The following is a 17,085-nucleotide window of genomic DNA, read 5'->3' on the forward strand; positions in this document are numbered from 1 at the left end:
GCAACCACTTGCTATTTCAAGATACAAAAAGGGAATCAAAAAATTAGTACCAAAGGAATAGAAATTGAATTTTAAAGAATAGAGGTGAGCTTTATTTTGACAGTTGCTCAGATCTGTCTGAACCACTGTATATATAAAGATAGAATCTTCTCGTGGTGTGATGGAAACGTGTAAACAGACTGCCCAAGTGTCGTGTAGTTAGTAATGTTTAGTGTAGTTATAACTAGCTCAAGGCTGGGTCTTTCAAGTGACACACACTCAGAATTACCATGTTAATGGCATCATGGCCTGCATCAGGAACAGCATGGCCAGCAGGACTAGGGAAGGGATTTTCCCCTTGTATGCAGCACTGGTGAGATTGCATCTCAAATATTGTTAAATGGTAAAATGAAGGACTTTCCAAAAATATTGTTTTCAGTTTGGGGCCCCTCACTACAAGGATATTGAGTTGCTCAAGCATGTGCAGAGAAGAGCAACGGAGCTGGTGAAGGGTCTAGAAAACAAGACTTATGAAAAGTGAGGAAATTAGGGTTGTTTGGTCTGCAGAAGAGGAGTCTGAGGGGATACCTCATTGCTCTCTGGAAGGGACCTCTCATTTCAGAAGGCAGATGAAGGTCTTTTCAAATACCTACTGCTCAGCTGAATATTTGGTTTCAGCTCCAACAGAAAGCTGTATTCAGCACAACATTGAGGCCTTCCATTCTTTCTTCATTTATTGTATAGGCATTTCGGTCACGATTCAGCAAAACACTCAAGCACACGCTTTTATTTTTCTATTTATTATTGCAATTTATGGTGCTTTTAGTTTATATCTGAACATGTTTGAGATAATCCTCATTCTATAGATCAGAAAAGCAGGTTGTTAAGAGAGAAGATAATCTCTACGTGGCTACTCAGGAAACAAGACAGAAAACCACATTCCAGTGTCATTTCCTATTTTCCAACTCCTAGCTCGTGCTTCTATGCACAAATGGCACTAGTGAATCTCACTGATTATTAGCCTTCTGTTGTTAGAGAAATACAAATGAAATATGGTAAGCATTTTTATTTCTTGAATAGTGCGAGATAAATCAACACGGTTTCCTCTAATTAGAATGTTATGATCAAAATTACTCTAGAAGCAATTCTGTGTTAATCTCCATATATTTTATTTCTGCAACATGTTAATTTTACATCATGAAAAGAATTTCTGTTCATTGTTCCCAATGAATGATCAGACTTGATTTTCTTCCAGGAAAGAAACTACGCTTTGACTTGTAATTTGGCTATTTACAGTCCTCATGCTTATTGTGTTGTACGTTATAACATTTACAACATAATATTGAACTTGTTTTCACTGGGAATATTTTCAATAGGAACATGGGTTCATTAGTAATATGATGTGTGATTCCTAGTTGCAACAAGCAAACCTTCACCTTCAATCCTGAAGAATCATGTTATGCCCTTCAAAGCTAATAAAAACAAATAGTAAATGCAAATAAATGCTTGTTTCAGTGTTGCGACCTTGTTGGTATTTAACGGAGTTCAGTATGAATTATCCCAAATAGCACATTAACTTAAAATAGTTCTTTAAATCTTAGTTCTTTAAATTATGGGTATTCATATTGAAAACATTAAACATCTCTATTTCTATTGTTCTTCATTTGAATGCCCACACTACTTCTCTTTGTTTATCTTCCTAAATGCTTTTTAATACTCTTCTCATCAGATTGATGCCCTCCAGATAACGTCTTTGTTCTTGTTTACTAAAGCCCCCTTTTTTTAGTGTTTTCAATTAAATCTATTAAAATGATCGACATCGTAGTGATCCTTCATCTCGTGTATTGTACATAAGTAATAACATACATCATTTCATCAGACCATTTATAAAAATGGACTGCATCTATTCATTTTGAAGAAAAAAATAAATTTTGTACAAAACTGAAGCATCCCAGACAGTTTTTCTTTGGAGTGACTATTAAAATCAAGCTTTTGCTATGGATTTTAATGCAGAAGTTATCATGCAATATTTGTGCCTTTCTCTATGTAAATTACTCACTTTATTTTCAGTGGAATGATTTGCTTCAGTTAGAGTTTCAGGATCAGACCAATCACGTTGAGCTTTATAAACTCCATCTACTGAAAAGCTTAATTCTGTATAAGCAGAATTGCCACCCCAAATTCACAGTTTTATTCCTTTTTCCCTCTCATTGATAGCAAGAGGAACCTGCTTTTGAGCTTTCTGTTTTGCAAGAACATGGTGTAATTTGGCACAACTCTTCATAGTTCTCATTTGTGTTGGTTCAGCTGTATGTCTCACACATGCCCACTCAATTGTGAGTAAAATCCCCAAATATCAAATGTCATAGATTTAGTTTTAAATATGAAAATCATGTAATGCAAGATTACTTTGATGTATGTAGTTTAAAAAAAAATCCTACTAAATTATACGAGTCTAATTTGTACTATTGGTTACTGATATAAATGTAAATTATGATCTTTCTAAGAAAAGGATGGAATCTGATTTTTCCACAATGTCCTGCTCATATGGCTTAATAATAAGTACAAAGGCAAATAACCTTAATTGTACCTCTTCAAGATGGTCGGCATTATCACATGAAGATGAAAATAGAGCCGGTGAATGCAACATAGACTATAAATAGTAGAAGCAGTGCATTCTTGTGTTTATATCCTAAGATCCCAGGGCTTTTTTCCCTGTTGAAATTAATGGAAGCAAAGAGGACTGAGTTCTGGTGACTTATCCAAAACCCAGTGAAGTCAGTAGGGATATTCTCTTTCATTTCCATGGCATTTTGATTAGACCCCTGGAGAGGACTAGCACTGATAGCTGAAGTGCTATGAATTAATCAGACTGCATCTGCAAAATGTGTGTAGAAGTCGACAAGTTCAGTACATGCCATTACTCACAGTTCTCTCGGGAGGTGAAAGGTATTTATCTTTTCATCAAATATTAGCTTCTTACCTTAAATGTTTGTTCACCTTAAACTAAATCCTTATCCTGAGCAGTCTCAAGCAGGGTATGGCTGATGTTCATTTCCTTCCTTCCCTCTAGAAACAAGAACTCTTCTGTCTCTCCTTACCCATCCTTCTCTGACCTCCCTTAAACAGATCCCATTGTCACCATGCTTATCATGCACCCCCTGTGGCAAGGCTTGTTTTTTCCAGATGCTCTTCCATTTAATTCATGCTATTGCTTGTACTCACGCATGTTGAAAGTTGCGTGCTTACAAATCCTGTGCTTAAGTTTTCTTACACAGTCTCTTCTGTTCTTGAAGGAACTTGACTGGCTTCCAGCCACAGTGAGGGAGCAGGAAGCAGGGAAAATGCGCCCAGAGAAGCAGACTGAGGGCACCAGGGATCTCCCAAAAAGCAGAGATAATGCCAATCAGCACATATTCAGACTAGGGTAGGTCAATCTCATGCATCTTTTTTTGCAGACAGGATCCTTTCTTTACAGCTTAATCACTTGGGAATCAGGAAAAGCTGAAATTCAATGTCATAAAGAGAATATGGTCAGGTATTTTTATGACATGACATTACAAACACATATAACAATATTTTGCTTACATACAGTGCAGGCATTGCTCAGCACAGTAATATATAGGCTCCCGAACATTAAAAATACCGAACCATCCAGTATTCATCTACTATAAACTTACTTCGCTTTAAACAACAAAACAAAAAAAATAGACTCTGTAGCATTAGAGATAGAGAGGTTGTTTCTGGAGGCATATTTTTCTAGATTTATTGTCCTTGATATATTTCAATAGCTGGTGCAACAAAAGATGATAGCTGCATATTACTTTCACCTGTAAATTATCTGGCCCTCCTCATGCTGAAAGACACACAGAAGATACTTGCAAACATAACCACCTGTTAGTTGTTTGAGAGAAATGAGGTGAAGTGAAATTCAGAAAGTAGGAATATGATCTGATGGACAGCACAAAGACTCACAAATTAGCATTTATAATTTTTTTTTTTTGATTGCCACCAATGACTTAGGGTGTTATCTGGGGAAAATTTCTTCCCAGCTCGGTCCTGTAGTTCCCACTTTTACAAAATAGTATTACCCAAAAGGAATTTCTTTAAGCACAATTAATATTTGTGACATATTTTGAGAATCTCATCCAAAAGCTGCTGTAACTTTACAACCTGTCATCATATTGTAGTAACTGTTTCTGGGTCACTTGACCCACTTGTGAAATCCATTCTGTGTGATTCTGTGATAAGAAGGCACAGAGAAAGAATGCACTTATGAATTACTGGTCTCAGTGGACAGCCTAGGAATACTACCAGAATTAATGACCACAACTATTTGATAATTATTTATTTATTTCTTGTACATAGCATTTTCCGTAGCAGGGACTATGAACTTTTTAAAGCATTAGGTCAGTTTTTGGTTTAATAGATTATCAGGCCTACTTAACCAAAAACTGGCTTACCTTTGAGATTTCTTATCCAAGTCCTGATCCTGCCCAGTCTTGTTTAGTTTATTATGAGTGTGGATGAGATCACTTACTCAGATGACACAGAAACAGAACACTTAGTACCTTCTGTAGTTAAAAAAAGATTCAGTGTATGATAATGTGTGATAAGAGGAAAGGACTCTTTGGGGCATGTGGTCCACAGAATTACTGGTCAGTATAAATGTTCTGGGGCACAGCTGTCCCCAGGCTGCACCTCCTGCTACTTGTTGCTTACTTCGAGGCCATGCAGTGGTTATGTACTTTCTTTGCCTCTAGCTGTGACAAGGGTAAGCACATATTTCTGTGTTTGTTCTACCAACTAGCTTCTGGCTGACTAGTTAAATCAGAACAGCAAAAGTAGAGTAAATGTATATAAGCAATTGCACTTCTCTCTGTAGTCTGAACTGTGCAGGAGGTATGCCCTGGGTAATGGTGTCTTCCCATTGCCATCTGGGTGTCTACTTCTGTTCCTCTCTCAAAAGTACACTTGAAAAGCACGGGTTTGTTGGAGGACTTTGTACACATAGGATACTCAGGAGGTGAATGCAAGGATTCTGATCAAATGAATATCTTAAGAACTATTTATTTTCTAGCCTTTTAGAGAAAGTAATTGTAGGAGGTTTTGAGGGCATATTCCCAGCAAGCTTGTCCAATTTTAACATGAACTTCTCTTTACTATCAGAGCTACTGTTATTTGCAGATTGATCTGCTTGTGAACAAAATCATCTGTTCAAGAGGACCCATCTTTTTAGATTAAAAATGCCACAGTCTTACTTTTGTTTGAACTATTTCTCTCTTTTTGCATTTCAGGTGTTTGTGTTCGCTTTTGCCTTTTGTGGTGAATTCTGATACCTCCTATGAAATTTGGGATATATATTTAAATATTGGTAGGGGATTAGATTTCTGGATTTTCTCTGTCTGCTTTCATTTATGAAAGATCTTCCTTAAATCTAGAAAAGGTATATTTGGAATGGAGGGTATCCCTCACAAGAATTCTCAATGCTTAGCAAGATGGAATTCATGCTTCCCATCAATTTTATATATATATATATATATATATATATATATATATAATTTTTTTTTTCCGGATATGTTCAGTCTCTTTGCTCTTCCATTTGTGTCCTTCCTCCATCAAAGCCCTCCTGTATCTCCCATTTTCTTCTACCTTCCTTTGCACTCCTTTCTCTTTACTCCCTTTTTGCCATCTCACTCTTGTTGGCTCCATTTTCCCGATTGCATTCCCCTTTATCTTTCTGCTATCTCAACCACAGCCTATTAGTTCTTCTTTCTCAGGAGCCCTAATGAAGAATGAAGGTGATACCCTGCTTACTTGCACTCGGTCTCTAGATGCCCAACAGACTTTGTAAAACTTCAGTGTCTCTATGTAACGTATAGTTCGGCTATACTGTTTCTTCTTACCCAACATATATGGGTCACAGAATATATCCAAAGTCATACCTGATTACTTCAGTTATAGAAATAAAGCTTTGTATATCATTTTAACTATTACTAGCTTTAAAGACCTAAAACCCACAAAAACTGAGTTTGATTCTCGTTCTGGATGTGTACTATTAGCAATGTTTTCTATTACAGTTCTTCTAGAGAGAGTCAGATATATTAGTGTGATTTCAGTGGCAGTAAAGAAATTACAAAGGATGTGTGTTTGTGTAATTTTGCCTGCATATATGTGTGCCTGTGAGTATGTATACATACGTATTTGTAGACAATTATACAGAGGCAACAGTGATGTGTTTCTAGTGAAAATGTGCATGTAAAAAGGAGTGAAACCTGGCTTTGGAGCAGGACTAGTAAAAAAAAAAAGAGCTGTACTTGCTCTGAAAGACAAGCTAAGTAAATACACTTGGAACTCTTCTATGTCATTTTCTACATGTAAAAACTGGAACTGTAATTCTAAAGTTTTGCCATGTATTTGCCATCTCCAAGCCCTACATAGTGTCATGCATCAGAAGACTCACATACTTTCTTCTAGAAGCCCCTAATAATACTTTTAAACTAAAATTGTATTATATTAGACAAATACAGTGATTATGATGCTAGTGGCGATAGCCTACTGGGCATGGTGCACCTCTGAAATTATGTCATTGCAGGTCAGTTGTTCCTACATCTCAGATCAGTGGGAGAGATCATATACTGAATGTGAACTATCTTTTCAGAAGATGACTTGGCTTTTTTCTTGGCTAACTTCTTTAAGTCAGAGAATCATTTTTGTCTGCCATTTTGTCTGTTGTCATTAACTGTTGACTTTCACATATTAGGGCCCTTTAACTAAATTCACAGGTCAGCAGATCAGCTGAAAGTTTAATACTGGGGGAGGTTACATTTTACTGAATAAGGGCCATTAATTTGTTACAACGTCCCATGTCTTGGTAGTGTTAGAAATGTCAGCCCTTCAAAGGCACTGCTCTTAAGTATTTGTGGTTTTCCATTGCCTCAAAATGATTGTACTTCTTTGTGTACACAACTAACATTTTCTTTCCAAAATGCATTAATAATTATTAATTTTGTATCTCTATAGACTCTTAATGTGACTGAAGAAAAATTTGTATTGGACACACTTGCTGGATGCATAGAATATAAATCCTTATTGGATGTAGTAGTCAATGCCTTTTTTGTTCGGGATGGGAAATACTGTCTGATTTCTGAGCGTAATCTCTATGTAGGTAAGTGTCTTTAAAACAGCAAATGTGTTTAACACAAACTTTACAAAATATTATATTATTAGTGCAGGTTTTGTTATCATTGTGGCTAGTGCAGCATGAAATCCAGGACCTTTTCCAATGGCCTTATGATCTAAAGCCTAAATCCCGAGATTGTTATTTAGTCTGGATTCTCACAGGTGTTAGCTGGATATTTACCTAAGAATGTTCTGCAGAATGTGCCAGAAGATTAAGCTAATTGTAACGTGCAGGTGGAAAATGACATCACTGACTACAAGAAATACCTGGAAAGCTCAACTATCACTTTAAAAAATATTATTCAGAGTTTTCCCTTTATTGCCTTCTAATCTAATATCTCCGCCATTCAGATGTGAAACTGTATAACAAAGCTCTGTTTGCTGAAGAGCACAGCATATCTCACAGAAGGAGATACATTGCTTCCACCCATACGTGGACTTCTTCATTAGTAGTCATACAATAACATTAAATAGACTTCTGTCTTGTCTCTGTGAGATAAGTCAATTATCTCCCTTTCGTTAGTGACTTGGTTAAAATCAGTTACAATATTACTACATCTGATAGTATGAGCTAGTTAATCAGACTAGTTACTATCACCAATGTTATTTCAGGCATTAAGAAATACATCGAAAAGTGATCTTTAAATATTTTTATGCTATGCACTTAATATAACTGAGATTGAGTTATAAAGCCCATAAAGAAATTGGAATCACAACTGCACTGGCATTGTTTCTCTGAGTCTTACGTGTTCTGAAGTTTTGTAGGTACTTTGTAAAGTCCAGTCAGTGTAATTCAAAGTGGTTGAAAATACTAAAAATTGAATTAATATACATATGTCTACATTTTATGTTCTAAAAGCTATTACATTTTAACTGCAATTCTGGTTGTTAATGCCACAGTCCCAGGAAAAGCATAGAAATCTAAATCAAATAACAAATTAAATGGAACCTAAACTGTCAGAGATGAAATTAATGGTACATTGAGTTGATTCTAAATGATAATGCTTCATTGTCTCCATTTCTACAAAGCCATGTTTTTCAGTGTCTGGGGCACATATATTACAACTTTAAGCTGAGTGTTGCTGTAATTGGATTGTCAGGACTGGTCCACACAAAAGCCTCCATTAATCATGGGCAAAGGGGAGACCCCAGAAGATTTTCCTTTATCAACAAGTTGAGAGTCTAAGGTCATTGGCTTAGATTTTTTTAAGCTGCTTGTGATTCCCTTTACCAAGCTGCATTGACACTTAAATGATCAAAGCTGCTTATAAAGGCTGTTGCTATGTGTGAGCAGATTTGAATTTAATAAAGCTGGTAGGAGATAAATGTGTACTCTACTAAGACTGCTTAAATATGTTGCTATGCTAAAGCACACGACTGAAGTCTAATGATACACTGAGTTGGTTGCAGCATATTGGTCAGGAATTACTGATTTCATCATTACTATTTGGTGGCAGCTAAAGTACTGCACTGCAAGTGAGTCTGATTGATCCAAGTGAATAAGGTCAAATAAGAGCTGATACAGGAACTCGTGAACTTTACAGGTCCATTAAAATCTTAAAGAACTGACTCTTCCCATACCAAACTGCATACATGCCAGAAGGGGATGCGAAAATCAGATTGGGACTTACCAGAGAATTCCACAGTTTTAAAGTTTGGTTTTATTATAATTCAGAATTTAAAAAAAATGACAACATTTAGTGCAAAACGGTCACTTTCAAAAAAAAAAAAAAGAAAGAAAAGTAAATGAAATAGTAGAGATATGATATTTTATGTTTGAATTTTTTGTTTTATGTAATAAACTGATTTTGTAACAGAGTAAAAACTATCCTCTCTAACAATATTAAAAACAGATTATGTCAAAAAATCCAATATCAAAACTTTTTTTAATGTCATCTCTTTACATTTTTTGTCAGAATAAGCTTGCTTACACTGAAAATTTTGGTTATGTCAAAATAAAGCTATTTTCAGCAATGTAATTCTTTTAGAAACTTTTCAGTTGTGTCTGTCAGGAGCCATTTGACTCCTGTTTTTCCTGCCTTATTGCCAGATTAACACTGAATTTCACTGATGGAGTATGCAGATGCTTGGTGTATAAGATGGTGCTACTACTGGAAGAAATGGGCTGCCTGTGTCTTCATCATGGGCCACTCATTCTCACCCCCAAGAGTGAGAACGAGTGTTTAGCAGCCATCCAGTGAACTGATCAAGAAACTGCTTCAGGTTAAAATTCACAGCCTGAGTTAACTTGGCTGTGTGGGGGACTGTACTTGCCCAAGAGAAGAAACACCAGGAACTAAAAGGGGGAATAGGAACAAGCATTCAGGGGTTGAAAAAGCTGCTTGTTTTAGTGGTGTTGGCAGAATGAAATGACTGCAAAATCACAGCAGGATTTTAGAGGATTCCAAATTCTGCTCTGGTAGATCTCCCAGTTTTGCAAACAGATATTTGCAGGCATCCAGAGGACCTCTGAGCATGACTTTGGATAACTACACTTGTTTTACAATTTTTGTGTAAGTGGACAGATCCTCAGCTGTTACAATTTCTGCATAAAATTCTGCATGCATTCTACATAAAACGGTAGACTTTCACTTGCTTAGATCTAACTCAAGAAACTTATTTATATGAACTATATAACTTATTTATATGAACCACAGCACAGTCAGAATACTAGTAATGAACACAGGGTTAATATTATAAAATCCTATTACAATTTCTCATTGTCAAGCACTATATTGCCCAGGTAGATAAGCAATACTGAAGACTATTTAAAATTAAAGTAACAATCTAAATCCCAGAACATGTTGAGTATAGGGTATATATTTACTAGAATTTTCTGCTGCATTTTAAATATATTTATCTTTTGATAGTTATTTGCTATTTGGCAACTTTTCAACTAGAAGAGCTTGGTCTTCAGCACTTCAGCAGAATTGTGAAGTCTCAGGACACCGCAAAAATGCATAAGGTAATGATATTACGATTTTTTTCAACAATTAGTGTTTTCTTCATTGTGTTTTATTAATCAGATGAATTCTCAACTTTTAAGATCATCTAAATTCAGAAATTAATGTTACTTTCAGTTTAAATTCAGAAATAAAATGGGAAATTATTATTTTCTTATCATAAAAATCTTGAGTTTCTGTACTTATGCAGTGACTATCTCATATTCAGTCAAAGATCAAGTTAAAATGTATTTTTTATCATCTGAGAAAGTAGAATAAACACAGGATCTACAGTTCATGTGGTTTATAGTTGTCCCCCTAACTTACATACTCACTCTTGGCTGTGCTTGCATTTGTTCTTTGATTTCAGGCAGTAGAAGTTTTTGCTGTACACAATGAATCTGTTGAAACTTGTGGTTCTTGCCAATTTGTGTTCTTTTTTTCCCTAAATAACCCACTGCCACTTTGCTTATCAAGCCTTTTTCCCTTCCATTGCTTTTTTTCCTTTCCAAAAAAGCACAGTTGCTTGTTTGGAGCTATACATGTACCAGTTACCTCATTGCAACATATATACAATTCCATTGCTGCCAAATAGAAATCATGACAACAAAGTTCTGCCTGCCTTTTCCTCTCCAGGGTCATCGGTTTGGATTTCTCTCCTCTACTTGTTTGCTAAATTTCATGAAACTTGTGGAAATGTAAATATATTTTGCTTCTCTTTCAAAATGGTTGAAAGTGCTGATTATCTTAAAAGCTATGTTTTAAAGTCAGCGAGAGGGATAAACTGACTGACAATGCTTTCCCATAAGCTTTGTTTTCTTGGGAAAATAGGCTAAAAATTAAATTACTGGTGACATACATATGTAAGCTTTGATCATCTGGATGTTTCAAAGCATGTCCAAACACAAAGTTTGAACAGCAAGTATATAGGCTTCTATATAAATGTGAGATTCAAGGGATAGGCAAATTCTAGTCATTAATATTCAAAAGGCTACGGTTTATCCTTATTCTGATTACACAGAATGTTCATGTGGATGCCTGTGTCTTTTTCGTAAGTACAGTTGTTTTGTAATGCGCAGGGAGAAAGAAGGTTCGGGTGTCTGCATAATGCTTTTAGAACACTCAACCCTTTGGTCACTTTGTTTTGATGGGCTTACTATGGACTGTTTTTTATTAATTCCATTGAGAGGAAATATATATATATATTTCATTAACTGCTAGAAAAAACAGAGAAGTGGCTAGAAGAATTATCATAATCTGATAGACAGACAAATCACTCTCTGTCTAAATGCTCTCCAGCCCCTTCTTTGGTAAACATCTTAGAAACGAGCCACTGGATTGGATGCATCTTGAGCTCATTCAGCCAGCAACACAGTCTTCCCACTACATGACATCTCCTGTCAATTCCATTCACCTAGCTTTATATGGCTTACGTGTCAGTACCCTGACGTTTTACTTGAGACAATTTCTATCTCCTTGTCTGGAATATTTTTTCTCTGATAGGGAAGTGCTGCATGTGTGATGATCTGCACCTGCTACTTTTTTTTTCCCGGTAGATGTAATTTTGCTTACTTAAGTATCTTACCAGATCCTCATCACCACAGCATCTAGGTTTTCTTCTCTTGCATTAGAAGAGGTCCTTTGTCTACCAAGTAATGCTAGATTATATTAATGCACCTGCAGCAGAGGATTTAGAAGCAGCATTTGGTCCCCCAGCAACAGCGACAAAAACAGCAGAAGGCAGATTTGCAGCCTTAGCAACAGCCTGAAGTTGTCAGAAATTTGGGATTCTTCTTCGGGATGCTGACCTGTAGATACTGCCTGATGACTTTTGTGGCTGAGTTCAGTTGAGGCACAAAATAATTATTCATGTATATTTACTTAGAAAAGATTTACTTCGATTAACAGAGAAATGTTTCTGCACATCACAGGCTGCCTGGAATTTTCTTAATTGTGCAGATAAATCTTAATGCAAATTAGTAGTCTTCATGAAATTAACGGCACTGTTCTTATGAATGAGACGTACTTGTGTGAGTAAACCTTCTTTTACAGGAGTGCATGACGGAATCCATTTGAATCAAAGTCAGTGTTCCCCTATGATTGGTGTATGTTCAAATATTTTCATTGGGGCCTTCAATATCAAGGCAGAATAATAATGGCACCTCATTCATACATGTTCATCTGCTTCAACAGAAAATTATAAGCTTATTCTGTAATGTTAAGAATACATGCAACAATTCTTTGTGATTTTATACTGACAGAATCATTGGATAAAACCCAATTTTGTAACCTTAGCAGGATTGTTCTTGTAAGAACTTAGCTGTGCACTGCTAGCTCAAGCCTATTTTCACGTTCTATTATTCATACATTTTGTTCTTTTATTTCTGTGATAAAATTTAAGGGTTTGTATGTTAGAGAAAAGATGCTTGAAATAAAAAGTTGAAGTAAACGGGTTTATAATTTCAAACTTGCCTTGTAAAAAAAAATGCAAATAAGTAGCATATTCCCTCTAGCACTCAAGAACATGTTTCATTCTATTTCACATTCTGATTTATACCAACAGCAGTGAAGTCCTTTATAAAGAATTTCTGAGATCTGCAAATGAAATTACTATATAAGAACCGGGTATTGTTATTGCTGTTATGATGAGGTAGGAATAGTAGGACAAGATCAGCCTCCTGGAGGATAAAATGGCAAAATAAATCCTAGCTGGGTCAAACAGTGGCAGAAGTATCTGGGGCCAGGCTAGGACACTTTTCTCCAGAGCTTCAAATCAGGATCCTCAAAATGGAATTTCTGATTACTATTTCTTGGCAGGAAAGCCTTCTAAAGAGTTTCTTGCCTTCCTTTTCATTTCTGTGTTCCAGTTAAAATCTTACAGGTAATTCAACTTCAAGTGAAGAATAGTAGTGAAAGAATCAACAGGTGAAGAGAAGAGTGAACAGGAACCTCTTTGATTGCCTTTGCTACTACAGCAAATATCTGTGGTTGCGTACAACCAAAATGAACTAATTCACAGGTAGTGGCTGATCTGTGCCTCAGTCTACTGTTTCTTACAGTTGATTCTTTAACTCAAGAATCAAAAGCTTATGCTGTGAATATAAAGATGACTTCATGGATGTAGGGATAATCCCAGATGAGGAAACTTCCCATTGTTTCATTTCATTTTTAGAAATAATCTCACTGTATAAAAACATATTAAGAGACTATTAGTAGGGCATGTTCAAATTCTCATAAGCAAGGCATTAATTTAGCCCACCTGTACAAATGCATTACAAAGCAGTCAAGTTTTACACCCTTGTTCAATCTTACCACAGCCAGAGGAAGGTAAAGTAGTAAAAATGGATACAATTTCTGCTGTAATTACACTGCTTTCAGAGGAGAAATTAAGCTGGTTTGTCATGCTCTGTGAGTAGTGAAATTCTTGGGCTTGGAACATTCGAGACAGAGGACCAGTAAGCAGGACAGTGCTGTTACCAAAGTGACTGTCCAATGGCTTCTCTAAGGAGAGATATAATGGTAACATCTGAACAGGAATCTGAGAACTTCAAGCTGTATTTTGCTGCTATAAAAGCAAAGACTGATGATATTGGGGTTGCCACCTGGTCATGTGTGGCCAAAGAGAAAACTGAAATACAAGGTATTTTTTCCTAGTAATTCAGTTCACAAAGCACAGAAGTTTCTCCTGTTAAGAAACAAAATGTTCTATGGTTTCATGGGCCTGGTTCTGCCCAGATTTGCCATCTGTGATGTGATTTGTCAAAGCCAAGATTGTGGACTTGGGTCCAGGCAGCCCAGGGTCAGAACCAATGCCTGGTAATCCCTGCATTACCACTGGCAGTCCCTGCATTGCCTGGGTAACCACTGCAGGGCTGCATTCCAAGTCTTCTCCCACATGATGCATTTTGAGCATACCCATATTATAGCATTTCTCTGGGGACTGTGAGTAAAACACAGAATATTGTAATATACATCCCAATAACTATCTGATTATGCTCTGTAGCTCATAGGAATACGTCATAGCATCCATCCATCACAGAATTATCCATTTGTCCTAATTCAGTGTGAAATGTTAATAAGGAGAACATAACTGGAGTTGCAGTGAGAGGCCTCAAGGGATCATAGCCAGCTGTTTCATACAACAGCCAGAAATCACTGACTGTATGCTTTTATTAGTTTCATCTGCCTTGAAGAGGTAGTTGCAAGTACTTTGTAAAGGATTATTAAAGCAAATATTTAGAAGACCTAGACAGAAAAGATCAGTCATGGAGAGCTCAAATAACAATAATTCAGAGGCTTAGTTTCATGTGGCAATGTAATAGACAATTGATTGAAGGCTCTGAGGATGGAGTAGGCAGTATTAGAGGAATACTGAGGACACAGCGAAGGAGGAGGAGTTCAACTTAACAAAAAACAATGAAAGAAAACTGGAGGATCTACAAAACACCACCCACAGCATTTCCATATCAGCTTCTTCTATGAATTATCTGAATTCCCCAAAATTGTAAACAACTTCTACCCTCAGAGTCTGCCTCTTTTTAAGTATGCTCATGTTCAGTCCACCCTTGTATACACACTTGCTTACATATATGGGGTTTAAAAACACATTTTTGATAAACTTTGGGTATAGTTGGGGCCTTCTATAAGTTAAGAAGAGTACTTTGGCAACAGACATGATTCTCTGAGTCTATAATCAAATCTACACCTGGGATGCCTGGATGTAAAATTTGTTGCGATAACTGCTAGAAGTAGTGTATATGCAGTGCGTCGGTTCTCTTAGAGACTGTGAACTTTTCGCATTTTATTTATACATTGCATAAGCAAAAATGATTATGTTATGTGGAAAATGAAATCCAAGATGCATGTATTATAGAGAAAGGTCCTCCAAAAGAAGAAAGAATGAGTTTCTTCAGTGGATAGTGTGTTGATACAACAGCAGCTGCAGTTTTGGGGAAGAACAGTAATTTCTAGACATGAATGGGAGTCCAACGTGGTAATATTCACTTAGTCATTCAGTTGTTGATCAGTCACTTAACTCTACCAAAAGTGCAACAGATGAAAATAAGACTAAATTTGCAGGCTAATTCCTTGGAAATGGTCACAACAAGACTATAGATTTCAAGTAGCAGGATTTCTATGCCTGTTGAACATCCACAGCAAGCACCTAGAGTCGAGTCTGTATTGTTTATAACTGATTTATTCACGGGGCTGTGAGCCATCTTGAGCCTGGCACCACGTGAATTAAGAAGCAGCCAGCTCGTCCTCCGGAACAAAAAGCTCTATATGAAGACCTATATAGCTCTGTAGAAATCAACCCAAACAAGAAAGGATTGGTGCCAAGTCTGAAATAATAAGTCCTGCAATCTCCATTGGAAACTGTTCAAGTGACTGCACACAGATTTCCAGTATGTCTATATTCCCATAATGTCTATATTATTTAGGGGGTTTCTCTATTATTGGGGTTATTTCAGTGTGATACTTGGATCCCTTCCGCCGTGGGATATTTGATGATTCTATGGTTGCCGGTACTTCCATTTCCAAGAATTGTAATGAAAAAGTTCAGGTTCAAGTTTGGAATTTATATTGCTGTCAGTGATACATGCTGAATCCGAGTGCCATTTTTCAAGAGTGATTCAAAAGGCTATTTGAACAGTTCGAGCCTTAAAAAAAGGCTCTTGACCTCCTGGTGAACTCCAGTGGAAAACAAAAGTTCAAATGTTAATTGCCACTTCTCCAGCATGTAGAGCTCTACAATGTATGTATGCCAAATTTCAGCTTTCTACTTTAATGGGAATATGCCAATTAATTATATTTCAGTAGAAAAAGAAACCATATTGTATAGCAGTTTGTAGTTCTCACCACTTTCCCCTGCAAAGTTCCCAGGGAGTTGAAAGGATCTTAAGCAATTCAGGTGCAGTGCCAGGCCTGAGATGTCTGTGGGCACCGTGGATCATCCAGCTACAGATGATCAGGAGTTGGCTGCGGGAATATTAGACTTTAAAACTCTACTGTATAATTAGTCAAAAATCAGTGCATTGCACTAGCAATTATTCTTTAATAAAAACTTCTTGTTTCACGATGTTTCAAGCAACATAAAGATGCATCAAAGCATCCCCATGTTGTAGCCACTAGATTTTTTAGACCATTAAAATATTTTAGTATCTATTAATGTTTCACAAAATAGGGCTGAAAGACCTGAGGCTGTCCTAGCAGAACTATTGAAAATATACAAATACCAAGCACATGGTTGTAATTACAGGGTAAAATGAAAGCAAGGTCTTCGAAAGTATTTGTAACAAACACGTGGTTTTTGTAGTTTTACATGTATGTGCATTGTACCTTTAGTATTCATATTTAAAACATATCCCTTATTACTAGTTTCTTAGATTCTTCTTCAATGCCTTGTATTTGAACACTTGGATAAAAGATGAATGGAGTCGGTTCTACGATTCGCTGTATGTAAAGGAGAACTGGATTGATCCACTGCTAAGGTAAGCAGTCAGTACTTAAGTAGCCTGTGGTCACCTCAAAGTTTAAATGCAACACACTGGGGAAAGCTTCTGCTGAAAATTTCATTTGCTGTTAAAGTATTTCTCCCATTTAAGTCACTGAGAACCCTTCTGGTCTTCATGAGACTATAGTAATCCCTTTTACTTACCCAAAGGCAAGGTTCTTTCATGGAGAAGTCCTTTCACAGCTGTTGTACATTTATTTCTCAGTGCTCCTGCATAGATCAATCATCATGCTAGCAGGTTTAAATTCTCTTAGAGAGTTCGATTCCAGCCAGTCACTTCAACATCTGCGTGACATTAAGCACATGGAAAAAAAAAAAAAAGAAAAAAAAAAGATGTTTGATTTTCATAAGCGTGGCTTTATGCTCAGATTTGTTTATGCAAATGGTCATAAAATCCCTTCTGAGCAATAAGGGATAAGCATGTAAACATGTCTTTTAAAATTATTATTTATTTACACAATTGCAGCA

At 36.5% G+C, this 17,085-nt stretch overlaps 1 protein-coding gene across 5 annotated transcripts in view; it reads left to right on the plus strand.

Moving 5' to 3' along the window:
- Window positions 1-17,085, plus strand: part of CFAP99 (cilia and flagella associated protein 99) — a 58,625-nt gene that overhangs the window by 5,917 nt on the left and 35,623 nt on the right. For all 5 annotated transcript variants that reach the window (XM_084517622.1, XM_084517620.1, XM_084517619.1 and 2 more), the window contains 3 exons: window positions 7,003-7,147; window positions 10,032-10,126; window positions 16,482-16,594. In XM_084517622.1, coding sequence (XP_084373748.1) covers window positions 7,003-7,147; window positions 10,032-10,126; window positions 16,482-16,594 — 353 coding nt within the window. The remainder of the gene's footprint in view (window positions 1-7,002; window positions 7,148-10,031; window positions 10,127-16,481; window positions 16,595-17,085) is intronic.

Source organism: Aythya ferina, assembly GCF_964211825.1.
Source record: "Aythya ferina genome assembly, chromosome: 4".
NCBI classification, from domain to species: Eukaryota; Metazoa; Chordata; class Aves; order Anseriformes; family Anatidae; genus Aythya; species Aythya ferina.